The following is a 27,439-nucleotide window of genomic DNA, read 5'->3' on the forward strand; positions in this document are numbered from 1 at the left end:
TGGGCTCATAACCCCACAGGGGGCGGCACGACCCAGTGGGCGATCCTCTGTTTGGAGACAGCGCTTCCTTTCTGCTGTCCACCAAAGCAGACAAAGAGCTGCTCGGAGCTTCTAAAGCTCTGCGTGCGATTCAAAGCATGCACCGGACACAGCAATGCTAAAGCTGGGTCTGCCTCCTCCTGGGGCAGCGCTTGCAGGTTCACCACCTGATCCATAAAAGGGGTCGTGGGAACCTTGGGCACATAGCCCGGTCGGGGTCTCAGGATTACGTGAGAGTAACCCAGACCGAACTAAGGCACGATTCGCTGACAGAGAACGCCTGCAGGTCCCCTACACTCTTGATGGAAGTGAGCGCAGTCAGGAGGGCAGTCTTCAAAGAGAGTGCCTTAAGCTCAAAGGGAGCACCCCGTAGACCCCGAAGGACTACAGAGAGGTCCCACGAGGGGATGAGGCATGGTCTGGAGGGATTCAACCTCCTAGTGCCTCTCAGGAACCTGATGATCAAGTTGTGCTTCCCCAAATACTTACCATCCACTGCATCGTGATGTGTCAAAATGGAGGCTACATACACCTTCAAGGTGGAGGGTCTCTGAGGGTCTTCACGTTGGGAAGAACACCACTTAGCGAACAGACGCCACTTCAAAGCATACAGGTGCCTCGTAGAGGGAGCCTTAGCCTGAGTGACCGTGTCTACCACCACAGGTGGTAGGCCATTTAGGTCTTCCACGTCCCGTCCAAGGGCCAGATGTGGAGATTCCAGAGGTCTGGTCGTGGGTGCCAGATGGTGCCCTGTCCCTGAGAAAGAAGGTCCTGCCTCAGGGGAATTCGCCGGGGGGGGGCTTTCGCGAGGAGCGTGAGGTCCAAGAACCATGTCTGGGTGGGCCAGTAAGGTGCTACTAGTACGACCTGCTCCTCGTCCTCCCTGGCCTTGCACAGGGTCTGTGCAAGTAGGCTCACTGGGGGAAACGCGTATTTGTGTAGTCCAGGGGGCCAGCTGTGTGCCAGCGTGTCTATACCGAGAGGTGCCTCAGTCAGGGCTTACCAAAGCGGGCAGTGGGAGGATTCCCGGGAAGCAAACAGATCTACCTGTACTTGACCTAATCGAATCCAAATCAGCTGGACCACCTGGGGGTGGAGTCTCCACTCTCCCCTGAGCATAACCTGTCATGACAGTGCGTCCGCTGCGGTGTTGAGGTCACCCGGGATGTGAGTGGCTCTTAGCGACTTGAGGCGCTGCTGACTCCAGAGGAGGAGACGGCAAGCGAGTTGTGACATGCAACGGTAGCGTATACCGCCTTGACGGTTGATGTAAGCTACCATCGCCATGTTGTCTGTCTAGACCAACATGTGCTTGCCCTGGATCAACAGTCGGAACCTCCGCAGGGCGAGCAGTACAGCCAACAACTTGAGGCAGTTGATGTGCCAACGCAGCTGCGGGCCAGTCCAGGAGCCGACGGCTGTGTGCCTGTTGCATACTGCGCCCCAGCCCGTCTTGGAGGCATCCGTCATAACCATGACACGCCTGGAGACCTGCTCTAGGGGAACCCCTGCCTGTAGAAATGCAAGGTCGGTCCAAGGGCTGAAGAGGCGGCGACAGATCGGTGTGATGACCACGCGATGTGTCCCTTGGCGCCATGCCCATCTCAGGACTTGAGTCTGAAGCCGGTGCTGAAGTGGTCTTATATGCATCAACCCGAGCGGTGTGGCAACCGCTGAGGATGCCATATGTCCCAGGAGCCTCTGAAAAATTTCAGTGGAACCACTGTCTTCTGTCCGAATGCCTTCAGACAGTTCAGCACTGACTGTGCACGCTCGTTCGTGAGGCGTGCCGTCATCGAGACAAAGAGATGCTCTGAACTGGGGAGATCTTGCTCTTTTCCCAGTTGACCCGAAGCCCAAGTTGGCTGAGGTGCATGAGCACCAGGTCCCTGTGCGCACACAACACATCCCGAGAGTGAGCTAGGATTAGCCAGTCGTCAAGATAATTGAGGATACGGACGCCCACTTCCCTTAGCGGGGCAAGGGCTGCCTCTGCGACCTTTGTGAAGACGTGAGGGGACAAGGACAGGCCAAAAGGGGGGACCTTGTACTGGTACGCCCGGCCCTCGAAAGAAAACCTCAGGAAGGGTCTGTGTTGAGGTAAGACCGAGATGTGGGGGTCCGCCGCTGGAGCGCCAAATCTGCCAAAATGGGACGGTGGACGGCGGTCATGACAACGGCCATGCGCACCTGACATGTGACCCAGAGAACAAGGAAACCACTCTTTTGTTGAAGTTTTGGGTACTGCAGCCTCTTGGGCATACGGCAAAAAAATTAAACAAAAGATTCTCCTCCCGGCCCTCCACTGGGGGATGGAGTGGTCTGTCTACCAGCTCAATAGAAGCGGATCTCCTCATCCCAGGAGGTGCTTCGAAGCTTTCCTAATGTTCTTGGCGGCCGGCCGTGAGACGGGTGGTGTCTGCTTCCTGTGGTGGGCTCCACGCCGTGCTGTTGCTGCAGGAGGACGCCCTTGGCGATGAGCAGACGGGATGCGGGGTCTTGAGCCGCAACGGGGCAGGATGTGTTGAATGGCCTCCATCTGCTGCTTCACCACCAAGAACTGCTGGGCAAAGTCCTCGACAGTGTCGCCGAAAAGGCCAACCTGGGAGAGTGGGACATCAAGGAACTGTGCCTTGTCAGCCTCTCTCATGTCGACCAGGTTGAGTCAAAGGTGGCGTTCCTGGACCACCAGGGTGGACATCGCCTGCCCAAGAGACCGCGCCATGACCTTCGTTGCCTGGAGAGTGAGGTCGGTCACCGAGCGCAGTTCCTGCATCAATCCCGGGTCAGAACTACCCTCATGCAGCACTTTTAGCACCTTGGCTTGGTGTACCTGCAGGAGAGCCAGGTGGCTTGTCAAGCGGCACCATTGGCCTTAGCCGTCAGAGATAACGTAAACCTACAGGCTCTGGATGGGAGCTTAGGATGCCCGCGCCAGGTGGTGGCGCTCTGCGGGCACAAGTGCACCGCGAGCGCCTTATCCACCTGGGGGATCGCCGATTACCCCTTGGCCACCCCACCATCGAGGGTGGTGAGAGCGGGGGAGCTGACAGATCAGGACTGGGTAGTAAAAGGTGCCCCCAACGATCTTGTGCATGTCTGTCATCTCCGCGTCGGCCTGAGACTGGGCGACCACACCCGAAGGGGGAAGCCCAGCCGAAGCCTCCGCATCAGAGTGGACGAGCCCGCTCTCTAATGCTGCACTCGATAGCTCATCATCTTCCCGGGCCCCGAATAAGAGGTCGAACTCGCCCTGAGATGAGCCGGCGGTCTCATCAGAGAGCCCGACCGGGGCAAGTGAGCGTGCTGAGGAATGGGAGGTCCGTGTGGGGTTACCCGGCAGAGGTGGTCCCATTGGAGTCCCCAAATTGCCCCCAGTGATAACCGACACAACCTCGTACCCGTAGGTAAAAGGACCGAGGTGGGGAGCCGCTGGGGTGGCTTGCTTTCTTACGAAGGCAAGCCGCGACCGCAGCGTTGCCATGGTCATGTTCTCGCAATGAGGACAAGACCCATCCACGAAAGAAGTCTCCGCATGGGCAGCGCCCAGACACGTAAGACTGCGATCGTGGCCATCAGAAGCAGAGAGATAACAACCGCAACAAGGAATAACACACAAACGGAAAGGCATCTGTAAAAAGACGCTCTGTGTGTGCTCTTTTAGAATTGAAAATATACTTTTTTAGAATATACTCTTTTTGTTGTTCTGCCGAAGCGCCCAGGGGCGTTCTCTGCACTCCACGGGTGCAGAGGGGGAGAAGCCGCTGAAATGTGCCGTAAATACAGCAGATGAGGTGAATGAACTCGGCGGATGAATTCAGCTCAATGAATAGAACCGCTCGGTTCTGAAGAAAAAAATCTGAATGAGTGGTTGCATACCAGCTCCTTTTATACCCGTATATCCGGGGGAGTGGCATGCAAATTCCACTCGGCAATTCCCATTGGCCTTTTTTCAAAAAAGCAGAGGTGTTTGGGGCTCCCAAGAGTGACCCCTAGTGTCACTACATTGACACAACGTCGAGTGAGTGACAGATAGGGAACCCCTAGTATCTTTATCTGTGGCGTGTAAGTGTATGAAGCGGTCTATGGACTTCAACCTAATCACAGTCATCTTTTTAGCCAGATTCAGCTCAGTGAATATGACTTATAAATGAGATATTTTGGAAAATATATAGAACAAGATGGAATAAAAATGATATGTTGCAGGAAAATAGCAGTTAAAAATTATGAGAGGTAATCAAACACGCCTTATAACCAATTTAATCTGAATTGCATGTTAGAAGAGATGTAATCAGGAGAGAAAGGGGAGACCACAGCACTGCCAGTAAAATTTTAGAATGAACTTGTGTTGAAGGGGAAGATTTGGAAATGTACAGTATGAGTCAGACCAAAAACTTGAGAAGGATTTTAACAAGATTTTCTGTTATCTCATCTTGATTATGTGTAGACTGAGAATTCATTACATGTTGCTTTGCTATAACACTATAAATTGTTTTTATGACTAATGCAATTGCAACTCTGGCATCAACCATTTGGTCTTTTTTATAGCTTTGTTAGCTTCCTCTGTTGTGGCCTTTACTCTGTTAGGACACTTACCCAGTGGAGGGTACTGAGAGAAGCTCTCCACACACATTGGTTTCCCTGGGATCATGTCCACAATGGCGGCATCTCCAGATTTCAGGCTTTTGGGGTTGTCCTCCAGCTTCTTGCCTGAGCGACGGTCAATCTTCTCCTTTAGCTCAGCAAACTTGCAGGCAATATGAGCTGTATGACAGTCTATCACAGGAGAGTAACCTGCACTGATCTGCCCAGGGTGATTCAAAATAATCACCTGATGGAAAAAAGAGAGAAAGAACAGAAATTCAGATAGAGAGAACAAAAAATAATGATAATAAACAAGCTGAAAAAGAGTATTAATCCACCTGTGCAGTAAAACCTGATGCTTCTTGGGGCGGGTCTGACTTGCTGTCCCCACACACGTTACCTCTTCTTATGTCCTTCACTGACACATTCTTTACATTAAAGCCCACATTGTCACCTGGCATTGCTTCACTCAAAGACTCGTGGTGCATCTCCACAGACTTCACCTCTGTAGTGATGTTGACTGGGGCAAAGGTCACCACCATGCTGGGCCGCAGGATACCAGTCTCCACCCTGCCCACCGGTACTGTGCCTATACCTGAAGACAAAGACGTGACATCACGTGACATTTATCAGTATTCCATATGCATGTACGTACACATATTATACATGCTATTTCTTCCTCAATGTGGTGCTGTTTTTTAGTTATTGACTTGATTTACATTTGACATTGCTATTTGACGAAGAAACAACATAGAAGTAAGCTTTAGCAAGTACAACACATGAACAATATGATATAACTTGTCATTTGGGTTTACTACTGAATCTATGTAAGTTGTGCATCTATTTAGACTCAATGAGTGCCTGAGAAAACTTATGTGTAGCTTATGTGTGATTTATGTGTAGCTCAATATGTGTTTGACTGCCAGTTGTGTCTCATGAAATTGCAGTGTGAAAGTAATGAATCCTGTCCTAGATTTGTGCTGATTTGTTGCATTATCTCAGAATCAGAATGAGCTTTATTGCCAAGTATGCTTCCACATAAAATGATTTTTCTTGGTGACAGAAGCTTCCAGTGCACAAACAATACAACAAAAAGATAGAGATAATAAAAGAAAAATAGAATAAAAATAAAAAGTGAATAGAAATATTAAAAATAGAAGTATATATAGAAATACACAATAAGACAAAAAATATACATATAGTATGTACAAATACAAATCTGTTACATACAGTGCAAGGGAATGTAATGCAGAAGAGGTATGATATGTTAAATAATATAATTTACTAGGCTGTGTATTGCACGTAATTATAGTATAGTTTTAACTGTTCATGAGATGGATAGCTTTGGGAAAAAACTGTTCTTATGCCTGACGGTTCTGGTGCTCAGTGCTCTGTAGCGTCGGCCAGAAGGCAACAGTTCAAGAAGGTAGTGGGCTGGGTGAGTGGGGTCCAGAGTGATTTTACCAGCCCTTTTCCTTACTCTGGAAGTGTACAGTTTTTGAAGGGAGGGCAAGGGGCAACCAGTAATCCTCTCAGCAGTCCGAACTGTCCTTTGTAGTCTTCTGATGTCCGATTTTGTAGCTGAACCAAACCAGACAGTTACTGAAGTTCAGAGGACTGGCGAAGAAAGTACAACCTCTGCTGGGCCTTTTTTTTTCATTGATATATGAAAAATAAAACACCAAAATATATTTTATTCTATTATTTTCTAACTCTCTTGAAAATATTTTGAAAATGTTACACTATCTGGGCATTTTGTAGATCCATTTGTGATGGGTAGATATACATGCTCTAAAGACCAGAATATGTAAGAATGTTTGGTAAAATGCCCATGCATTTAAGGGTTAAGAGGGTTCCTTGGGAATAACATGTGATCAAGACATAAGAAATAATCTGACTCCAAGGCTTATATTGAAGTATAAATTTTTTTTGCGATTTATAATCTAATTAGAATATACACATGACACCCAAACTAATAAACCAATTAGCCACAAGAGGCCATGCATTACATAGCTACGGGGTGTTCTTGGACACAATACAAATGTTTTTATAAAATTGTGGCAACAGCAATATGATAAAAGACACAAATGTTCAATAAATAGCTACATTTTGTAATTATAATGACTATCAAAATAAATGATCCTTCCACAATACCCTAGGCTGTTTATGGTTGCCAAGCAATGTAGCACATTGGTGCATTAAAGAGGCCATATTATGCTAATTTACAGGTTCATAATTTAATTTTAGGGATCTACTAGAATAGGTTTACATGCTTTAATGTTCAAAAAGCACATTATTTTTCTCATACTGTACATTGCTGCAGCACCACTTTTCACCATCTGGCTGAAATGCTCTTTTGTAGCTCCTGTCTCTTTAAAGACCCCCTTTCCGATAAGCCCAGTCTGCTCTGATTGGTCAGCTGGCCCAGTCTGTTGTAATTGGTCAACCGCTTAGAGCGTGAGTCAGAAATGTAACACCCCTTACCATAACCGAGTTTCAGGCTTCCTGAGTAGCTGTAAACACTATTGTAACTACGGTAATAGTGGCATCAGTTCTTGCCATACCAGTTCGAGCCCGAGTGCGATAATGAAAGTTTGGAAGAACAAGCTGATCGACCCGAACCACCTTTGCTAGCACAACTTGAGCAGGATGTTTCACAATGGTAAGTTTTAATTTTGTAGCTTTCTTACAAGTACACTGTTGATTATTGTGAACCTAACAAAGCTTCAAGTAAAAGACACGTAGTGTATCTAAGTTAGTCATCTTTTGCTGGAATAGGTGTAGCCAAACTTTTTTCGCCAGAGCTATGAACGGAGAACAGAGGCTTACTCCCGGTTGGACATTACCATGGGTATTAGAGAGTTATTGAGCAAGTTAGCCATGGACTACCATGGATAGCTGCCGTAACATTACAGCTTGTAATTATAAGTAAACCTCCTCACTTTACCACTGATATAGACTCATGAGATCGACCATTTTGTTACACAGTTTTAGGTAAAAGCCGGCCCACAGCTGAATAGTTAACCCTTACCTAAACAATAACGTTACATAGCAAGTTAGCCGAGCACTACCGTGGATTACAGATATAAAATTACCATTTGTAAAAACAAATCCATCTCCACACTTTATCACTATTCATGATAGTAAGAACGACAAACAATCTGCATAATTCTACACAATTGTAGGTAAAAGTGGGCCCGCAGCTGATTAACAAATCTATTTCAACACAATAACATTAGCTAGCAGGTTAGCAGAGGCATACAGATGTGCACCAGTTGTACACCATAGCTACAACACAAAACTCCGCATTTGAACTCTCTGTAGCAGATAAATCCACAAATATTCAAGCCTACTTACAGGTTGTGATCCTGAAGCGCCAGTTTGTTCCAACAAAGTGGGAACTGCACCATCATTCAGGAGTAACTGTCTTGAAAATCCAGCATTGGTTGTGGTTGTACTGCTGAGGAATAGTGGTAAAAAATAAATTTTAACCACTGATTCTTCAATTCGTCTGCCTTTGGAAGTCCAAACAAAGATGTTTTTCTTTAGCAGTGAAGAAAACAGCGTCTTCTCAACATGGCGACAACACTAACCCAACTTTTCCTGGCCTCGGCTAAAACTGCCTTTGTTTGAGGGCGGGCCAAAGTTCATGTATGAATTCTACAGTATGCTGCTTTTATCCATAGAAAATAGCAGCCCCCGAGCATTCCCAAATTGGCTGCCAAGTGGACTGACAACTTTGAAAGGAACTTTGGGATTCTGGACTCCAAGTCTTACCATAGGTTAACAATTATTAATGAATAATCACCCCATAAAATCAGAATTCTATGTCCATATCGATCTACCACAAATCATGGTACTATCTATTTAGTTATGGTTAATCTCACCTCCAATCTTGTACACGTCTTGAAGAGGTAGACGTAAGGGTTTGTCAGTGGGACGTGTTGGAGGCATTATGGTATCTAGAGCTTCTAGTAGAGTAACTCCACTGGCGTGCTGCTCCTTCCTGTCCAGCTTCCAGCCTTTAAACCACGGCATCTGTATAGCACAAAGAGGATAATTTTATTCATCTGGTTTTTGCTTAAAAGGTAATTGCCAGTATTTTGACAGGTCTCATGTATTCAGTCCCTCCATGAAATACTGTCCCACTAGGACAGTAAACCGATTTCATTGAATGAAAGTTGATGTTTTAGGTATTCTATTCGCTACCTAATAGTAAATCATACAATCTCGCCTGAATTTATGACGAGTAAGCTATATACTGCATGACATATCACATGAAGTAACCAAAGCAACAAATTATCAAATTATACGTTTCTATTTGTATTTGCAGTTAGCACGCTAAGCAATTAGCCTATGACACCAAACATTTAGAGCAAGTACTTAACATAATTATATCAAAACGTTGAATATAGTGCTATATGGTATATGGATATGGTACTACTGTATGTACTGACTGTATATACATGATTAGGTGCAATTTATACACTATAATTGGTAGGGTATTGGTAGGGTCAAAGCACATACAAAAAAAAAAAAAAAACACATGCAAATGAGACTCACATTAGAGGATGGTTCCAGCATGTTGTCACCATGCCAGCCTGAAATAGGGACGAAAGGAACGGAGGCAGGGCTATAGCCAATCTTCTTAATGTAGGCGCTCACTTCTTTAACAATCTCATCATAGCGTTTATCACTGTATGGAGGCTCTGTGGAGTCCATCTTGTTGACGGCTACAATCAGCTGCTTGACACCCAGTGTGTAGGCCAACAGGGCGTGTTCCCTCGTTTGCCCATTTTTGGAGATGCCCGCCTCAAACTCACCCACCCCAGCCGCCACAATTAGAACGGCACAATCAGCCTGGGAAAGAACGGGAGCAGCATTGTTAAAAATACAGATAATAAAGTTTGGCATGGGGTAAGTAAGGTAAGGCAGGGAAGGGGATGACCTGAACTATGCCACCAATTCCTCCACAACTGAACTTTTTATAGATAACAGGAAGAGTGCTTGAGCACTGTTTTACCTGAGACGTTCCAGTGATCATGTTCTTTATGAAGTCTCTGTGTCCTGGAGCATCGATTATGGTTATGTAGTATTTGCTGGTCTCAAACTTCCAGAGGGATATGTCAATGGTGATTCCTCTCTCCCTTTCGGCCTTCAGCTTGTCCAGAACCCAGGCGTACTTAAAGGAACCCTTTCCCATCTGCCAAAACAAATGGAAATGAGGGTGCTGTGATCGTATAGTGGTTAGTACTCTGCTTTGGCCTTTTGAATATCAGCGAGAAGTCTGGTCCATATAGTACATTATTCTGGCTAACAAATGCCTTACTTAATGACTGACAAGTGTGAGACTAGTGAAACAGGTAAATTCAATTTATTAATTTGCAGTGTAGAGGAACATTAAGTTTAAATGCAATGTGTTATTATTGTGTTACTGATAATGAAAGTGACTAATTACATCAGTGATCCAGTTTAGATGCACAGCAATACACTGATAACTCTTGACAATCAGCTTATTTAACCCTATAAGCTCTGAAAGTATTTAAAAGATTTCCTGATTTAATGGCACATCCGAAAGTAAAGGCTTCTAACAAAAAAAAACAAAAGAAAAAAAAGAAAAAAAAGGGTCAAGTGTGTGGTATAATTTTAAAGAAAACTTTTCAATATTTTTAATGATATAGATTATGATAAATTCTGAGGCTCTCTTTCTGGTTTGGGTTGAGGAAATGGTAGGACTCAAATTCAGAGTAGCGATATGGGCTGTTATTGATCGAAAATTGTATAACAAAAACAAACAAAAACTACCCAGAAGCAGAAAAAAACACAGTCCAGGATGACAAACAAGACTAATAATCAGACAGATAACAAGGCAAATGAGAGGGCGGGGTTATCACTGAAGACAGATACGAATGCACAAGGGAATGAGAAAACACAAACCCAAGTGCATTCACACAGCACGAGACAAAAAGTGCCTGGATTCAGCCACAGAGTAAATAAATCAAACCAACCGAAGTGGCTGAATCCAGACACAAGACATAAAACAGACATAGAACACATACATGTCAGGGCTCTGCCGCAAACGGGAAAAAAAACAAAATGAAGGGCAGAACCCTGACACTCTCAGCCTAAGAAACTGCTGAAAAATCACAAATAAAAATTTGAGACAAAAATTTACTTTTTTCTTATTGTTCAAATTTGACATTATACAGGTGCATCTCAATAAATTAGAATGTCGTGGAAAAGTTCATTTATTTCAGTAATTCAACTCAAATTGTGAAACTCGTGTATTAAATAAATTCAATGCACACAGACTGAAGTAGTTTAAGTCTTTGGTTCTTTTAATTGTGATGATTTTGGCTCACATTTAACAAAAACCCACCAATTCACTATCTCAAAAAATTAGAATACATCATAAGACCAATAAAAAAAATTTTTTTAGTGAATTGTTGGCCTTCTAGAAAGTATGTTCATTTACTGTATATGTACTCAATACTTGGTAGGGGCTCCTTTTGCTTTAATTACTGCCTCAATTCGGCGTGGCATGGAGGTGATCAGTTTGTGGCACTGCTGAGGTGGTATGGAAGCCCAGGTTTCTTTGACAGTGGCCTTCAGCTCATCTGCATTTTTTGGTCTCTTGTTTCTCATTTTCCTCTTGACAATACCCCATAGATTCTCTATGGGGTTCAGGTCTGGTGAGTTTGCTGGCCAGTCAAGCACACCAACACCATGGTCATTTAACCAACTTTTGGTGCTTTTGGCAGTGTGGGCAGGTGCCAAATCCTGCTGGAAAATGAAATCAGCATCTTTAAAAAGCTGGTCAGCAGAAGGAAGCATGAAGTGCTCCAAACTTTCTTGGTAAACGGGTGCAGTGACTTTGGTTTTCAAAAAACACAATGGACCAACACCAGCAGATGACATTGCACCCCAAATCATCACAGACTGTGGAAACTTAACACTGGACTTCAAGCAACTTGGGCTATGAGCTTCTCCGCCCTTCCTTCAGACTCTAGGACCTTGGTTTCCAAATGAAATACAAAACTTGCTCTCATCTGAAAAGAGGACTTTGGAACACTGGGCAATAGTCCAGTTCTTCTTCTCCATAGCCCAGGTAAGACGCCTCTGACGTTGTCTGTGGTTCAGGAGTGGCTTAACAAGAGGAATACGACACTGTAACCAAATTCCTTGACATGTCTGTGTGTGGTGGCTCTTGATGCCTTGACCCCAGCCTCAGTCCATTCCTTGTGAAGTTCACCCAAATTCTTGAATCGATTTTGCTGGACAATCATAAGGCTGCGGTTCTCTCGGTTGGTTGTGCATCTTTTTCTTCCACACTTTTTCCTTCCACTCAACTTTCTGTTAACATGCTTGGATACAGCACTGTGTGAACAGCCAGCTTCTTTGGCAATGAATGTTTGTGGCTTACCCTCCTTGTGAAGGGTGTCAATGATTGTCTTCTGGACAACTGTCAGATCAGCAGTCTTCCCCATGATTGTGTAGCCTAGTGAACCAAACTGAGAGACCATTTTGAAGGCTCAGGAAACCTTTGCAGGTGTTTTGAGTTGATTAGCTGATTGGCATGTCAAACTATTCTAATTTTTTTAGATAGTGAATTGGTGGGTTTTTGTTAAATGTGAGCCAAAATCATCACAATTAAAAGAACCAAAGACTTAAACTACTTCAGTCTGTGTGCATTGAATTTATTTAATACACGAGTTTCACAATTTGAGCTGAGTTACTGAAATAAATGAACTTTTCCACGACATTCTAATTTATTGAGATGCACCTGTATATCTCAGGGTGTGAATAGCTCCAAAAAAATGGCTTTTGTTTCTTTCACAATCATGTCACCAGTAACTGATTAAAATTGTGTGTTGATACGACAAAGCAATCAAAAGTTATAGCATTAGAAAATAATTTATCCTAGTGTCCAAAAAAGTCTCCAAACAAATAAAACAATATATCTGCAAGCAGCAATTACGGAGCCAAGCACCAGCATAGCAACCACTGCACAACACTAAGCACAACCTAAAGGTCTCACAAATGAAAAACAAAACAAAAGAAAAATTAATGGGAAAGACCAGAGCACTTTTTTTTGTCTTTCAAATACAATCAATAAATCTGCCACAATGCAGAAAAAAACAGACAGAAATTAAAAGGGTGAGACTCTAAAACATCCTCAGTGCAAAATATACACACCCACTCACACACACACACACACACACACACACACACACACACATACTTACACAAAAACAAGAATGAACTGGTGAGACTTTAACACAATGCTTTTTTTCTTACATTTGTCAAAACCAATAAATCAGCCACAATGCTAAACATACACACTCAGAAATGAAGGGCTGAGACGATAACACACTCACAATGCAGAACACACACACACACACACACACAAACAAAGAGAACCAGAGCATCAATAAGTGGAGCTCTACAGTCATCTTTTGGTCATTATTAGCATTACAAGTCACCTGTTGTTTTCCTGCTGATGACAGCAATCTGACACACTCACACACATACACACACATTTGCTAAATACATTTTTACTATAGAAAGTTTGAAATTTCAAAATGTTTACTCTGATTCTTCTGTTTTATAATCTACTTGAATTTTCAGAATTTTGCAGTTCATTTTTGTTTCTTGATGTTCATTTTCTTGACATTATTATGCATTTACTTTGAGTTATTACATTTTTACGTTTGAAATAAATTACTGGTAGAAAAAATGATTATTCTGTGTCTTCTCTTTGTAACACCATGGTCAGGTTTGATGACAAGCATAATGAAATAAACTGCAATAACTGACACTTCAAAACAATTTTTAAATGCTAAACTTTGACAAATAATAGTTCGATAATGTCTAAATATATATCTAAATACATATCTTGTGATAAAATATAAACTTATGTTACAACAAGCCATCAGACTACACAGTAAGTGGCTCACAACAGTGAGATGGAAAGTGTCCACTGGGATGATTTCTGGTATATCTTATTGAGATTTTGTAAAAGTAAAATTATCAAATGAAATCCAGAATTACAGTGGAAGTATAATTTAGTGACCATGGGTGTACCAAATGTTGGACGCCAGGCACAGAACAATTTTAGGACCCCCTTAATAATATAGGTTTGTGATGAGGGTTATATACAAATGGTTTTATGTGGATATTTAACCATGCAATATTATTTATAAGTAATTAAATTAAATTAAAACACAAACATTATTTGAATCAACCAATAAATTAGTAAAAAAAATAAAATAAAATTAATCCCAAAAAATATTTATACATTTATAATTTATAAGTTCTTGCAGTGGCAATGTCATCATGAAATCTCTGTAATGGTAGGGGTGCCAGGTTGTTTAGTCTATCCTGAGGCTTTTCTGCTCTCAGGTGGTTTTATCAAATAATAACTTGCTAACTGAAAAATAATAGGGTCCAAAATACATTTTAAATATTATTAAACTAATTATAATATTTATAGTTGATTATCTTATTATTCTTAGAAGCCATGCAACTGAATTCAAATGTATTTTTTTTTTTTTTTTTTTTTTGTCACTGTGACATTGGAATTATTTAGTTAATTGTTTCCTTGCAAATCAGTGACAAACAACACAGGTTATAAATTCTGTCAAGAAAATGAAACTATACCACATAGAAATAATATTTAACGTCTGTTGTGGTTTTTGCTTGGGGACTTGCTATTGGTTGTTGTGTTTGCATAATTAATTAGGTAGGTCTGCGGAGGTTTTGGGGACTATTTGGGGGTGTTATTAATTAACATTTAAAAGTATTTGCGGGTTATAGTTATGTTTCAAGTTCCGTTTAATCTTAATAATGTTGTTTTATTTTATGACAAAGGGTTATTTTATTTTATTTAGTTACCATGGGTGAGAATTGTGTTCCCATGAGCTAGTTTTGATTCTGGTTAAAGTCTTTTAATGTTGGTTATTATGAATAATATATATCAATTGGCAACAACACGCAAATATATCAAGACTGTAGTTCTGATAATGCTGTCTGTAATTTAGTGGGAGTATTTTCAGAGTAATATCGTCTCAAAAGTAACTGCAGTCACACATGTGCACACAAGTATGAACGCAACAATGGGAATAGTTAATGCAGCGGTCATGGAGGAAAAACAGTTTTCTTTGCCATTCCATGGGCTCCCTTCAGGGGGGTGAGTCTGTGTGTATGTAAAAGTATTTCTTATAAAATGTTGATGCATCCTTTTGTGGCAGTATCTGCTCAACTTGTCAAAAAATTATTGCAATAGCTAAGCTTCCATATGAACTGCATATATTGCCATGATCAATGATTCTATGCACAATCACTTCTCACAATGTGTATAACCTGCTTTCTGCTAACTGTTTTCTCTGTTATCACTGTGCAGCTGAAAATGTTTTGTTGAATCATTATTGCACCATCTAAAAGAAACCATAATCATTAAAGAAGATTCAAGTACCTAACCAAAGAGAACACTAAATAAACAAAACATGTAATACAAAATCAGCAACATTAAATGGAGCTAAAGCTCTATTAACTTCCAATCTTTTGCACATGTATAAAAAAACAAAGTAACATAATAATAGTCAGGGTTGGGAGGGTTATCCACTACAGATTACAGAATACATGCTGTAAAATGTAATTTGTAACGTATTCTGTTAGATTACTCAAGGTCAGTAACATATTCTAAATACTTTGGATTACTTCTTCAGCACTGGTAGATTTTTTCACTTGTTTTGACTATAAAAACTCTGCCAGTACAGTAAGGGGCCGTTTACACGACAACGTTTTTGACTAAAAACGGAAAACTTTTTATGCGTTTTGGCTGTTCGTTTACACGACAACGGCGTTTGAAAACGATGCCGTTATCGTCTCCGTGTAAACATACAAAAATGAATTTGTGAAAACGATGACGTCATGGCAGGAGACGAAGTGATGGTAAAAATAAGCAGAGTTTATTGAATAATCTTGAGAGTTCAGACTATAGGCATGCACGTGAGTACTTCAAAACAACGTGCGAGATATTCAAAACTACAATGGCGGACTACAGGACTGTGTTTGTGCTGCTCAAGGTTTTGAGTTTATTGACGCTTCTTCAGCAAAGTGTAGGTTTACTGCATCACTTCTACGACCAGAGATCGCCATCTTCATTGTTTGTATTCTGTAGAAGAATGCTTATGTGCGCAGGCATGTAGTGTTTCTTTACAAAGTGACATCGCCAACTACTGGCCTGGCATGCATAATACAGCGTTTTTAGTCGTTTTCGCGGATCCATGTGAACGGGGATCGTTTTGACAACGTTGTCGTCTGTACGCGAAACTTTTCAAAAACGTAAAGGAAAATCTTTTCCGTTTTTTGTACATCGTTGTTGTGTAAACGTACCCTAAGACAAAATACACGTTAAAAACAAATTCTCTGAAAAACCTAAATATCTTATGCAGTGTTGTTTCTAAAACAAGATAAATCAAAATGATCTTGTTTTAAGGATTTTTAGATATTTTTACAGGAAAACAATGCAAAAATAATTATCAAGAATATGATTTTTTGCCCTAATATTATAGGTCTTAATAGAAAAAAGAAATTATGATTCAAAATGAATTTTCTTGATAAAAAATATGATCGTTCTGTAACAATTAAGACAATGTGCATTCTATTAGTATGCAGGGTACCTTTAAGACGCTGACCATTTCATTTGCATATGCGTGTGCTGTGTGATTAGTTACTACTCAGTCTGTGTGCAGGTGCAGGAGGATGATGATCGATCAGCTCTCCCTGACCTTTATTATACTTTTATGTTTTGTGACACTAATGGTTTGTTAATTTTCTCATGTATAAGAAGAGCGTGCAGCCTGTGTATCTGCCATTAAATGTGTGGAATACAGACGTTCGCTGTTTGGCTACGTGATTTGTCGGACTAAACCATTTATCTCCGGGGAAAAGCGTTATGGTGCCTGGTAACTTGTGCATGTAAAATGGCTAGAAATAGCATTTTAGCTTAGCATAAAGCTGACAATTTACACAAGGTTTATTTTTATTTCTCCTGCTCCAAACTTACTTCTCTGTCTGCTCATATGAATGTAACACATCATAAGAAAGTGTTTCACCGCTGTTCAAATGCACTTTGGATCACACAATTTATATGTATACATTTTTCCATTTGAAAGGACTAAATATTGAATGAAACAAATGACAATAAAATGCAAAGTAATCTCTTCAGTAATCAAAATACTTTTTGAAAGTAACTGTATTCTAATTACCAATGATTTAAATTGTAACTGTAGTGGAATACAGTTACTTATATTTTGTATTTTATATAAGTATTCCTGTTACATGTATTTCGTTATTCCCCAACACTGATAATAGAACATGCCAATGTTGTATTTTGTGTATTTTCAAGCATTCTCCTGTGAGATATTGAGACATATAATTTGTTTTTCAAGAGCATATTTTATTTGCAGTGGATGTACATCTAAGACTGTGTGACAGTAAGACAGTAAGAGTCAATTGTTGCAGTGTTTGCTGGTTTGATCTCTTTTTTTTTTTTATCTTGTTGTACCTCACCTCTTTCCTTCAGTAGACTCTGTGTGTTTGCACCAGGTGTCTTCACTGAAGGCCCAAACATAATCTACGCAAGTACGTGAACGCAGACGCACCTTGCTATGTAAGCTCGATACCATTCGTCGTTGCATTGTGAAATGTGTCAGCGCTCAATTCATAACCCAAAGCAAGTACGAGCTGCATTCTCAGCGTTGCCGCAAGGGGCACTACAGCGGATTTTCGTCTTTCAATCAACAACTGTCATGGCGGACTCGGGCAGCAATTTGAGATCTTTTCTAAAACTGATACGAATTTTGTCCCCAGTCCATTCAAATGAACTTGTTTTTCTCTGTGTCTCTCCCCACTCCTCAACTATGGACTCATCTACAAATCTGGTTTCGTGGTCACACCTAAAAAATCTATTGCCCCCTTGTGGTCTGAGGTTTGTATCCACCAGAGCAATGCAAGAGTGCACATAATGTAAGTACAACGGGACCACGAGTTGGCCATGCATTGGCCAAGCGCTCTCGTCTGTGTTTGCGTACTTGCGTGAAGTATGATTCACCTTGATGATTAGTCATCACCCAGAGAGTGTAACTTCTTTATTTGAATTATTTTTTTGGCAAATTCTATGTATTGTTACAGGTTATTACACAAAAAAGTACAGTCTGAATTGTAGTAAGCACAATGTGAAGACTTGGAGATCAACAGAAGTACTAATTTGAAAAATTGCTCTTTCCTGGACTCAAACTCACAACTTTTTGACTTGTGTTCCACTATATTAACCACTGGGCCATTTAGTTGACACAGCTTGAAGATATATTCCAAGCTGAAAGCAGCAGGTTTTAAAAATAAAATATAATAAATACATTTAAAAATGTATCTCTGCCAATTTCAGAAGACTTAGAATAAGGAAGCAATAATGCATTAAATGTTTGGTTTAAATTGACTAAGAATTTGACCACTATGTGGCACTGTCTGCAAACTACTTAGGTACCCTCAAGACATGATGTTGAAGACCCTTTCCAATTTTCCTTTAAATTGGACAAAGCATTTTAAGTATACTTTATTTTTTCATAAAATTCAAAATGGCGGAGAGGTTATATGGCTGAAGTTGGAAATTTTGACAGAATACTTGTTTTTTAATTGAAGCAGGAATTACGCAATAAAGTACAGTATGCACTGTAGTAAGCATAATATGAAGACTCAGAGATCAACAGAATTACAGATTTTAAAACTGCTCTTTCCTAGACTCAAACTCACAACATTTTGACCTGAATTCCAATGCATTAATCACTGAGCCATTCAGTTGTCACAGTTCAAAAGTGCCAAAGAGACACTCTAAGCTGGGAGCAGCAGGTTTTAAATAATACAAAATAATAAATACATTAAGACATTTTCTCTGCAAATTTCAGAAGACTTAGAAAGCAATAATACATTAAAAGTTTTGTTTAAATCGACTAAGCATTTTGACCACTATGTGGCGCTGTCTCCAAACTGCTCTTTTACCCTCAGGATATGATGTCAACCCTTTTCAATTTTCATTCAAATCAGACAAAGTGTTTAAATATACATTACTTTTTCATAAAATTAAAATGGCGAAGAGTTTATATGGCTGATGTTAGAAAATTATATAGTTGAAATCATCATGACCTAAGGGATCCAAAGACACCAAACTCATAATTTTAGGACAAACTGTTCAAAAGTTACAGGCAAAAATAGCCAATTTTGACATTTCTTGACCCATAGGATGTGCTGTCACCAAACTTTGCATGTTACCCTGGATCATGGCCGAGATACAGCCTCCAATCAGTTTTTACATTGACCTTGTTAACTTCACATTGGAATAATTTCTGAATGGTAACACAAATTAAAATGATTTCTGGTCAGTTCTATGTGGCTCTGTCTGGAGATTATTTTGAGCCACTGTTTGGACAAATTGGACAAAGTTTGAAGGATGTGAACAGTTTAAACTCTAAATGTCATAATGCAAGATGGCGGCCACTGTAATGGGCAGAGTTTTAATGTAAGTGTTCAGTTTGAATCATCAGGAGGAAAGTAATCAGACAAAAAAGAGTGGTGTTTCTAGGATAAATGGTTCAAAAGATACGTGCAAAAGAAAAGTGAATTTTTACTGAAACTATAAATCAGTGCTTTAACACACTGAGCCACTCAGTTGACATGTCAGGCTGATGGCAAAGAGACGTTGCAAGGTTAGAGTCAGCAAACAAGTGTGGATTATCTTTTGAACTATAGGTGTTGCCCTTGTATGTATATATATGCCATTCTGTTCCATAAGTCAATGCTCTATCCACTGCACCACAGAGCTACAACATTAACAGCAACCAAAGGGACATATCAATGAATAATTAAATAATTTGCCAAACACAACAGTCACCATGATCAACTTCATATTCATATAACTTTTCAACAGAGATCAAAATCAGAATTTGATTGTGGAAAACACCAGCAACCAGGTAAGCACAATACAAAATCACCAGAACTACATACTGCATGACTTGCAGAGGAAAGAATGGAACCCATAACCTTTGGAACTATTGTCAAGTGTTTAACACACTGAGCCACTTGGTTGCCATGGCTAAACAATAGCAAAGAGTCATCCAGAGTTTAGTCAGCACACAAGTGTAGGTTATCTTTTGAACTATAGGTGGGGCTGTCTCCAAACTGCTCAGTTACCTTCAGGACATAATGTCAATGATGCATACCAAATTTATTCTAAATCTGCCAGTGCTTTTAAAAGATATGTCACTTTTTAATAAAAGTCACTTTGGCTGAGGAACAGTATGGTTGATATGATCAAATTTGGTATCACTGAAATCCTCATGACCCACAAAATCCATAGACATGATTTTAGGACATTCATTTCAAAAGTTATGGGCAATATAGCACTTTTTACACATCGTTTGACCCATAGGTGGCATTGTCTCCAAACTTTGCATGTACCCTCAGGTAATGGTCCTGATGAAGCATACCAAGATTTGTTTTGATATGACAAACTGTTGCCGATATATAGCAGCATCAATACATCAATTTTTACTTTGACCTTGTTAACATTGTGTTAATGTAACTTTTCAACTGAGGTAAAAATCTAAATTCGGTATTATTTAATCTGTGCAGCTTTTTGAGCCATTGTTTGGGCAAATCAGATGGAATTTCAAGGAAGAGTAACGAACAAAATGATAAATGACAGAATTCAAGATGGTGGCCACTGTAATGGGTGGAGTTTTAATGTATGGGGTTCATTGGAATCATGAGGAGGAGTGTAATCAGATGCAAAATTTTATTTCTAGGACTAATGGTTCACAAGATGTGCACTAAAGAAAAGTTAATTTTTTACATGGTGGTGGCGCTATGGAGTATGTCCTAGAGACCCAAAATTTGGTATGGGGGCTATTCATGACCACCTCTATCATTGTGCCACATTTCATAATTTTCCTATGTACAGTTCATAGGGCTGCGATTGACTCCCAGCCTGAATAATAATAATACTAATGGATACAATGGGTGCCATAGCACCTTCGGTGCTTGGCCCCTAATAATACTAACGGATACAATAGGGGCTACGCACCTTCGGTGCTTGGCACCTAATAATAATAGTACTTAAGAACTAATTACACATGCAAACAAAACAATGACTAAAGGTATGCTATTTTTTCATAGCATGCTGGCATGAGTAGCGAGATCTTATTCAGTTCCATTCTGTGTCAAATTAAGTCATATTACTTGAAAGATATAACTTTATTAAAAGAAAAATAACATTTTGTCTCTGCTAAGTAAACAGCAGTATCACTCTGTCAAGTTTTTATAAATAGAAACAAAGATTTCACAAATATTTGCCACATCCCAAGCGCAGCACACTGAAGGTTATGGTCACAAATATGGTGGCGCGGTCACAGTGAAGTCACATGAAACAGGTCAAATCACATAATGCATATTTTCGCAATTGAAACGTATTTTTCAAACAGAATTTTGGCCCACCCACACCTTTTTCTGACCCACGAAAAATGTCAATCCTGGCACCACTACTGCTTTGAAATGACAAACCAAAGTTTTTTTTTTTTTTTAAATGATGCTTTAGGTCAAGTAAAAAAAAATGATTACTGGATACCACAATAATGGACAGGCATGCAACAAAGCAGCACCTCATTCAAATAATGGTGCATTAGTCTTTGTGAAAGGACGTACAGCCAACACCAAATAAATTACTTTAAAAATATGATGTGCTTGAGGATGTCTCATTTACTTGCTACTAACTGCCTCAAATCTTTTAAAAATGTTATGACATGGACCTGGCATACTTTGGCAAAACCTGTGACTGGCTCTTCCTCTGAAGTGTTATTGTACCAACGTGGTAACTTGTAAACAAATCTTTGTTTGACAGTAGACTTATAAAAACCTGTGCACCAAGAAGTTGCACAAAAAACACTCAATCAAATCAGAATCAGAATTAGCATTATTGCCAAGTGTTCTTACGTATACAAGGTTTTTGTTGTTGTTGTTGTTTTGTTTTTTTGAGGCAGTTTAATTGTTCATGAGGAAAATGGCCTGAGGGTAAAAACTGTTCTTGTGCTGGATGTCCTGGCGCTCAGTGCTCTGAAGCGCTGGCCAGAGGGCAACAGTTCAAAGAGGGAGTGGGCAGGGTGTGTGGGGTCCAGAGTGATTCTACCTGCACGTTTCCTCACTCTGGAGACATACAGGCCTTGGAGGGTGAGCATGGGGGCATCAATAATCCTCTAAGCAGTCCTGACTTTCCTTCTGTCTGATTTGGTGGCTGAACCAAACCAGACAGTTATAGATGTACAAAGGACAGACTCAGTGATGGCTGAGTAAAACTGTGTTAGCAGCTCCTGTGGCAGGTTGAACTTCCTCAGCTGGTGAAGGAAGCACAATCTCTGCTGAGCCTTCTTCACAATGGAGTCTATGTGGGTGTCCCACTTCAGGTCCTGAGAGATGGTAGATCCCAGGAACCTGAAATACTCCACTGCTGCCACAGTGCTGTTCAGGATGGTGAGGGGGAGGGGAGAGTGCGGGGTGATTTCTCCTGAAGTCCACTATCATCTCCACTCTTTTGAGCATGTTCAGTTCAAGGTTGTTGTGACTGTATCAGACAGCCAGTTGATCAACCTCCCATCTGTATGCAGACTTGTCACTGTCGCGGATGAGGGCACTGGCCGTGGTGTCATCTGCAAACATCAGGAGCTTGACAGTGGGGTCTTTTGTAGTGCAGTCATTCGTGTACAGGGAGAAGAGCAGTGGAGAGAGAACACATCCCTGAGGAGCACCAGTGCTAATAGTGAGGGTCCCGGATGTGAGTTTCCCCAGTCTCACTAGCTGCTGCCTATCAGTCAGAAAACGGATAATCCATCGACAGATTGGGGTGGGCATGGAGAGCTGGGTAAGTTTGGAGAGAAGATCGGACATGGTGGTATTAAAAGGATGAACTGAAGTCCACAAATAGAATCCTTGCATAAGTCCCAGGTCTGTCGAGGTGTTGCAGAATATAATGCAGTCCCATATTAACAGCATCATCCACAGACCTGTTTGCTCGGTAAGCAAACTGAAGGGGGTCCAGCAGGGGTCCAGTGATGTCCTTCAGGTAGGCCAAAGCCAGTCTCTCAAATGACTTCATGACCACAGACATGAAAGAGACAGGTCTGTAGTCATTAAGTCCTGTGATTTTTTGTTTTGTTTTTTGGGGGGACCGGAATGATGGTGGAGCATTTCAAGCAGCAGGGAATTTCACACTGCTCCAGTAATCTATTGAAGACCTGTGTGAAGATGGGGGCCAGTTGGTCAGTGCAGACTTTCAGATAGGCAGGTGAAACACCATCTGGGCCTGAAGCTTTCCTAGTCTTTTGTTTCCGAAAGACCCAGCACACATCCTTCTCACAGATCATAAGTGCAGATTGAGTAGCAGGAGGGGGAGGAGGGGGGTTCCAGGAGGTGTTGGGTGTGTGTGTGTGTGTGTGTGTGTGTGAAGTGAAGATCAAAGCGGGGGAGGGGTGTGAGACTGGGCTTTTCAAACCTGCAGTAAAACACATTCAGTTCATCAGCCATTAGTTGACTCTCTACAGAGTGAGGGGAGGTGTCTTGTACTTGGTGATGCTTTTTAGGCCTTTCCACACAGATGCAGGATCGTTGGCTGAAAACTTTTTTTTTTTTTTCTCAGCTTTTCAGAGTAGCTTCTTTTAGCCATTCTGATTTCTTTAGTAAATGTGTTCCTGGCCAGGCTGTACAATGTTTTAACCCGACTTCTGTAAGCATCCTCTTTGGCATGATGAAGCTGTCTGAGTTTTCCTGTAAACCATGGTTTATCATTATTGAATGATAAAAATGTCCTAGTAGGAATGCACATATCCTCACAGAAACTGATATATGATGTCAACAGTATCTGTGAGTTCATCCAGGTCTGTGGCTGCAGCCTCAAAAACACTCCAATCAGTGCAGTCAAAGCAGGCTTGTAGTTCCAGCTCTGCTTCATTGGTCCATCTTTTTACTGTCTCTTTACTTTACTACAGGCTTAGCTGATTTTATTTTCTGCTTGTAGGTTGGGAGAAGATGAACCAGACAGTGATCAGAGAGTCCTAAAGCTGCATGTGGGACAGAGTGATATGCATCCTTTACAGTGGTGAAGCAGTGGTCCAATATATTTCTTTCTCTGGTGGGGCATGTAATGAGTTGTTTGTATTTTGGCAGTTCACGGGTGAGGTTAGCTTTAATAAAATTTCCCAGAATAATAATAAGAGAATCCGGGTGTTGTTTCTCAGTGTCTGTGATGTGATCAGCCAACTGTTGCAACGCTGCATTCACACATGCTTGTGGCGGGATATAAACACTCACCAGATTAAATTAGGAAAACTCCCGCAGTAGAAAGGTTTACATTTGATGAAGAGTGCCTCTAAATTAGGACAGCACATCTTCTTCAATATCTTCTTCAGATCTGCCTATTTTAGCCAATCCTTACCATTTTTGTGTTTACAATGCATCATTCTGTCTATTAGTGAAAACAAACTGTGGACAGTCAGTGGGTGGGCCATCTAAGGCTGAGACTGTTCAAAAGAGCAACCTTGAGAAATCCATTTATCTTTTCTTTCATCTCAAATGGCGCCTCCCAAAGAGCAAATGTCTCAATATAATTACATAGCAATTCTCACTCCGCTCTCCAGTGCAAAACCGCAGAGAAAGGCACAGAGTGATGTACAATCAGACTCTTACATAATTAACTTACACAGTAAGTGGGCTGGAGTTGCCCATTATTCAACTCAGTCTACAACTCTCACAACGCATTAGGGAACTGGCTATGCCGATGAGGTAGTGTAAATCTACTCTCAGATTTTCTTTGGTCAATTTTTTATCAATCACTTTTTCAATTGCCATGCATCCAAAGAAAAGTTCATGCTACAAACTCCAAATATTAAGTCATCATACAGTCAAAATGCAAGAGTATTTTGACTCCAGCCCTCTTAAAGTAGAAAATTAAGCAAAAACAGTTTTGAGTAAACATGAAGTTCTTGAGATCCACTTCACTTACCTCTGCAGCTTCTTTTTCAAATTTCTCAATGGTTCTTTTGTCAATTCCTCCACACTTATAAATGAGATGGCCAGTGGTGGTGGACTTCCCAGAATCAACATGGCCGATGACCACAATGTTGATGTGAACCTTCGCTTTCCCCATGATCAAACAGGGCTGGAAGGGAAGATGGGAATGCCTGGAGTGTTCTCGTGCTCTAGATCAAGTATTATTAGGCAGAACAAAACATTCACTGTAAGGTTTGACTGTCATAAAAATATGTAGATATCAGGGCAAGCTATTCTTTAAAACAGAAAGCACAAGATGAGATTCACTGAACAAGCTTTGCAGAATGATACAACATAACTTAAGCTATTTGATCTCTTGAAACATCATCAGCAAGATTAAAGCAAAATTGCATAAGATATTAAAATGATAGTTCACCCAAAAATGAAATTTCTCCAATCATTTACTCACCTTCATGCCATCCCAGATAAGTATGACTTTCTCTCTTCTGCAGAACGCAAATGAAGATTTTTAGAAAAATATCTCAGCTCTGTACGTTCATTTAATGCAAGTGAACGCTGACCAGACTGTTCCAAAAACGGACCAAGTTCCAAAAATCACATAAAGGCAAAAAGTAATCCATACAACTCCAGTGGTTTAATATATGTTTTCTGAAGCAATATGATAGGTGTGGGTGAGAAACAGATCAATATTTAAGTCTTTTTTTTTACTTTTTTACTTAGGTCAGAAAGTGAAAATTGAGATTTATAGTAAAAAAAAGGATTGAAATATTGATTCGTTTCTCACCCAAAGTGATTGCATCACTTCTGAAGACATACCTGTAAATTAAACACTGGAGTCATATGGATTATTTTATGCTGCCTTTATGTGATTTTTAGAGCTTCAAAGTTCTGGCCACCATTCACTTGCATTGAGGACCTACAAAGCAAGCTGAAATATTTTTCTTAAAATATTTGTTTGTGTTCTGCAGAAGAAAGAAAGTCATACACATCTGGGATTGCATGAAAGTGAGTAACTAATGAGAGGATTTTCATTTTTGGGTGAACTATCCCTTTAAGACTCGCTTTCAGAGAATACAGTATATCTTGAATTAAGTTTATTTTTCTTACCCCATTGGCAAATAGTTTTTTCTAGTTCTTTGAGCATAAAGCTCTCAGATTTTTTGTTAGAATTCTCAGAAAACAAGATTTAATATTCCATATCCCAATTGCTTCTCAAGTACACTGCAAAACATAATTTGTCTTATTTTTTGGTAAAAAACGAAAACAAAACAAAACAAACAAAAAGCAAACCTAAACATAGTTAAAACAAGAAAAAATGTATTGAAAACAGAATTACATTACACATTAATTTTGTTTTTAGAGAAATCTAACACAATTTAGTGGGGTTTATGCTGAAAATAAGAAAAAATGCCAAAGGGGTCTTTTTTCTTAACCCATTGGCAAATAGTTTTTTTTTAAGCATAAACTCCACTAAATTTTGTTAGATTTCTCTGAAAACTAGACCAAAAAAAATAAATAAATAAATAAAAGTAATTTTGTTTTTCAACTAAATTTATATTTTTTAAAGAATGTGTATATTTTTACTAGAAAACAACACAAAAATAAAAATATTCTGTAAAAAAAACTTAGCCAACTGTGTATGTACCGTATCTTGTTTTAAGGATGTTTAGATATTTGTACTCCAAAAAAAAGTAAAAAAAGAAAAAAAAAAAAAGAAAAGAAAATTAAACAGTTAATTTGTTTAATCAGTCAAGCCACCCATTTAATGTAATTTATAGCTTTTGAAAAACTAGAGATATGTGGTATATTATATTCTCAATAATAATTGCATGTTGACAGTTATGCCTAGCAATCTAAACAATAAAGTATGCCTTCTTGTAAGATGCCTTTAATTATGAGTATGGTTAAAATCTATAATTAAATAGGAGGATGTTTGTGGCCTCTTACCTGCAGTTGACAGGCACACTCTGCTCTCCCCTCAGCAAACAGACACTCTGTGCTCCTGCAAAGGTGGTGGCACAGTCCAAGACTGTGTGTGTAATGAACTCACTCTACTTTGATACAGCAGTGCGGCACTCAAAGGGGGAGGCTGGTGGTGAGGGACTGCAGTGAGACATTTACAACAGAACAGCAGAAATGAGCTGAGAGGAAAAGTAGGAGAGATGAAGGATAGACATGGAGCAATCAAGCAGTGTGCAGTGACTCATTCATATCTTGAATCATCTCTCCCTGCATAAAAATCTGATTGCGTCATCTGAAAGAATGAATGTGCTGGTGTCTCCAGGGTTTGAAATTTGACACGCCAAGACATAATATTTTATTATTATTATCAATTAATAATGTTTAGTTATATGTTGTTTTTCTACAACTAAACAATTTAAAATAATTTTATGTGATGAGTTAAGATGTAATTAGAAAATCTGTTTATTTACAGCCATCAAATGGGCCTGATTGGTTTCAGACTGGATTTCTCAATAGAAACCTCATTTACAGAAGCATCATCTTTGAGTGTAAATCTATCCCTCACAGCCAATTCCTGTCAAAAATCAAAGATGGCGCTACTGTAAATAAGGCCAATAACAGACCTTTCTGGATTTTTACAGTAAATTTTATTCATCAGTAAATTATATTTTGCCCATTCATCTTTTTTTCATACACTGGCAGCTAAAAGTTTGGAATAATGTAAACATTTTGCTCTTATGGA

General features: G+C 40.3%; 1 protein-coding gene across 1 annotated transcript in view; it reads right to left on the reverse strand.

Moving 5' to 3' along the window:
* eef1a2 (eukaryotic translation elongation factor 1 alpha 2) overlaps positions 1-27,439 on the reverse strand; it is a 37,603-nt gene that overhangs the window by 4,086 nt on the left and 6,078 nt on the right. The window contains exons 2-8 of the mRNA XM_051661818.1: positions 26,683-26,838; positions 24,728-24,923; positions 9,647-9,826; positions 9,187-9,483; positions 8,511-8,661; positions 4,962-5,218; positions 4,636-4,870 (exon numbers count right to left, since the gene is read on the reverse strand). Coding sequence (XP_051517778.1) covers positions 4,636-4,870; positions 4,962-5,218; positions 8,511-8,661; positions 9,187-9,483; positions 9,647-9,826; positions 24,728-24,871 — 1,264 coding nt within the window. The 5' untranslated portion in view covers positions 24,872-24,923; positions 26,683-26,838. The remainder of the gene's footprint in view (positions 1-4,635; positions 4,871-4,961; positions 5,219-8,510; positions 8,662-9,186; positions 9,484-9,646; positions 9,827-24,727; positions 24,924-26,682; positions 26,839-27,439) is intronic.

The sequence above is a fragment of the Myxocyprinus asiaticus genome, chromosome 29 (assembly GCF_019703515.2).
Source record: "Myxocyprinus asiaticus isolate MX2 ecotype Aquarium Trade chromosome 29, UBuf_Myxa_2, whole genome shotgun sequence".
In the NCBI taxonomy this organism is placed as follows: Eukaryota; Metazoa; Chordata; class Actinopteri; order Cypriniformes; family Catostomidae; genus Myxocyprinus; species Myxocyprinus asiaticus.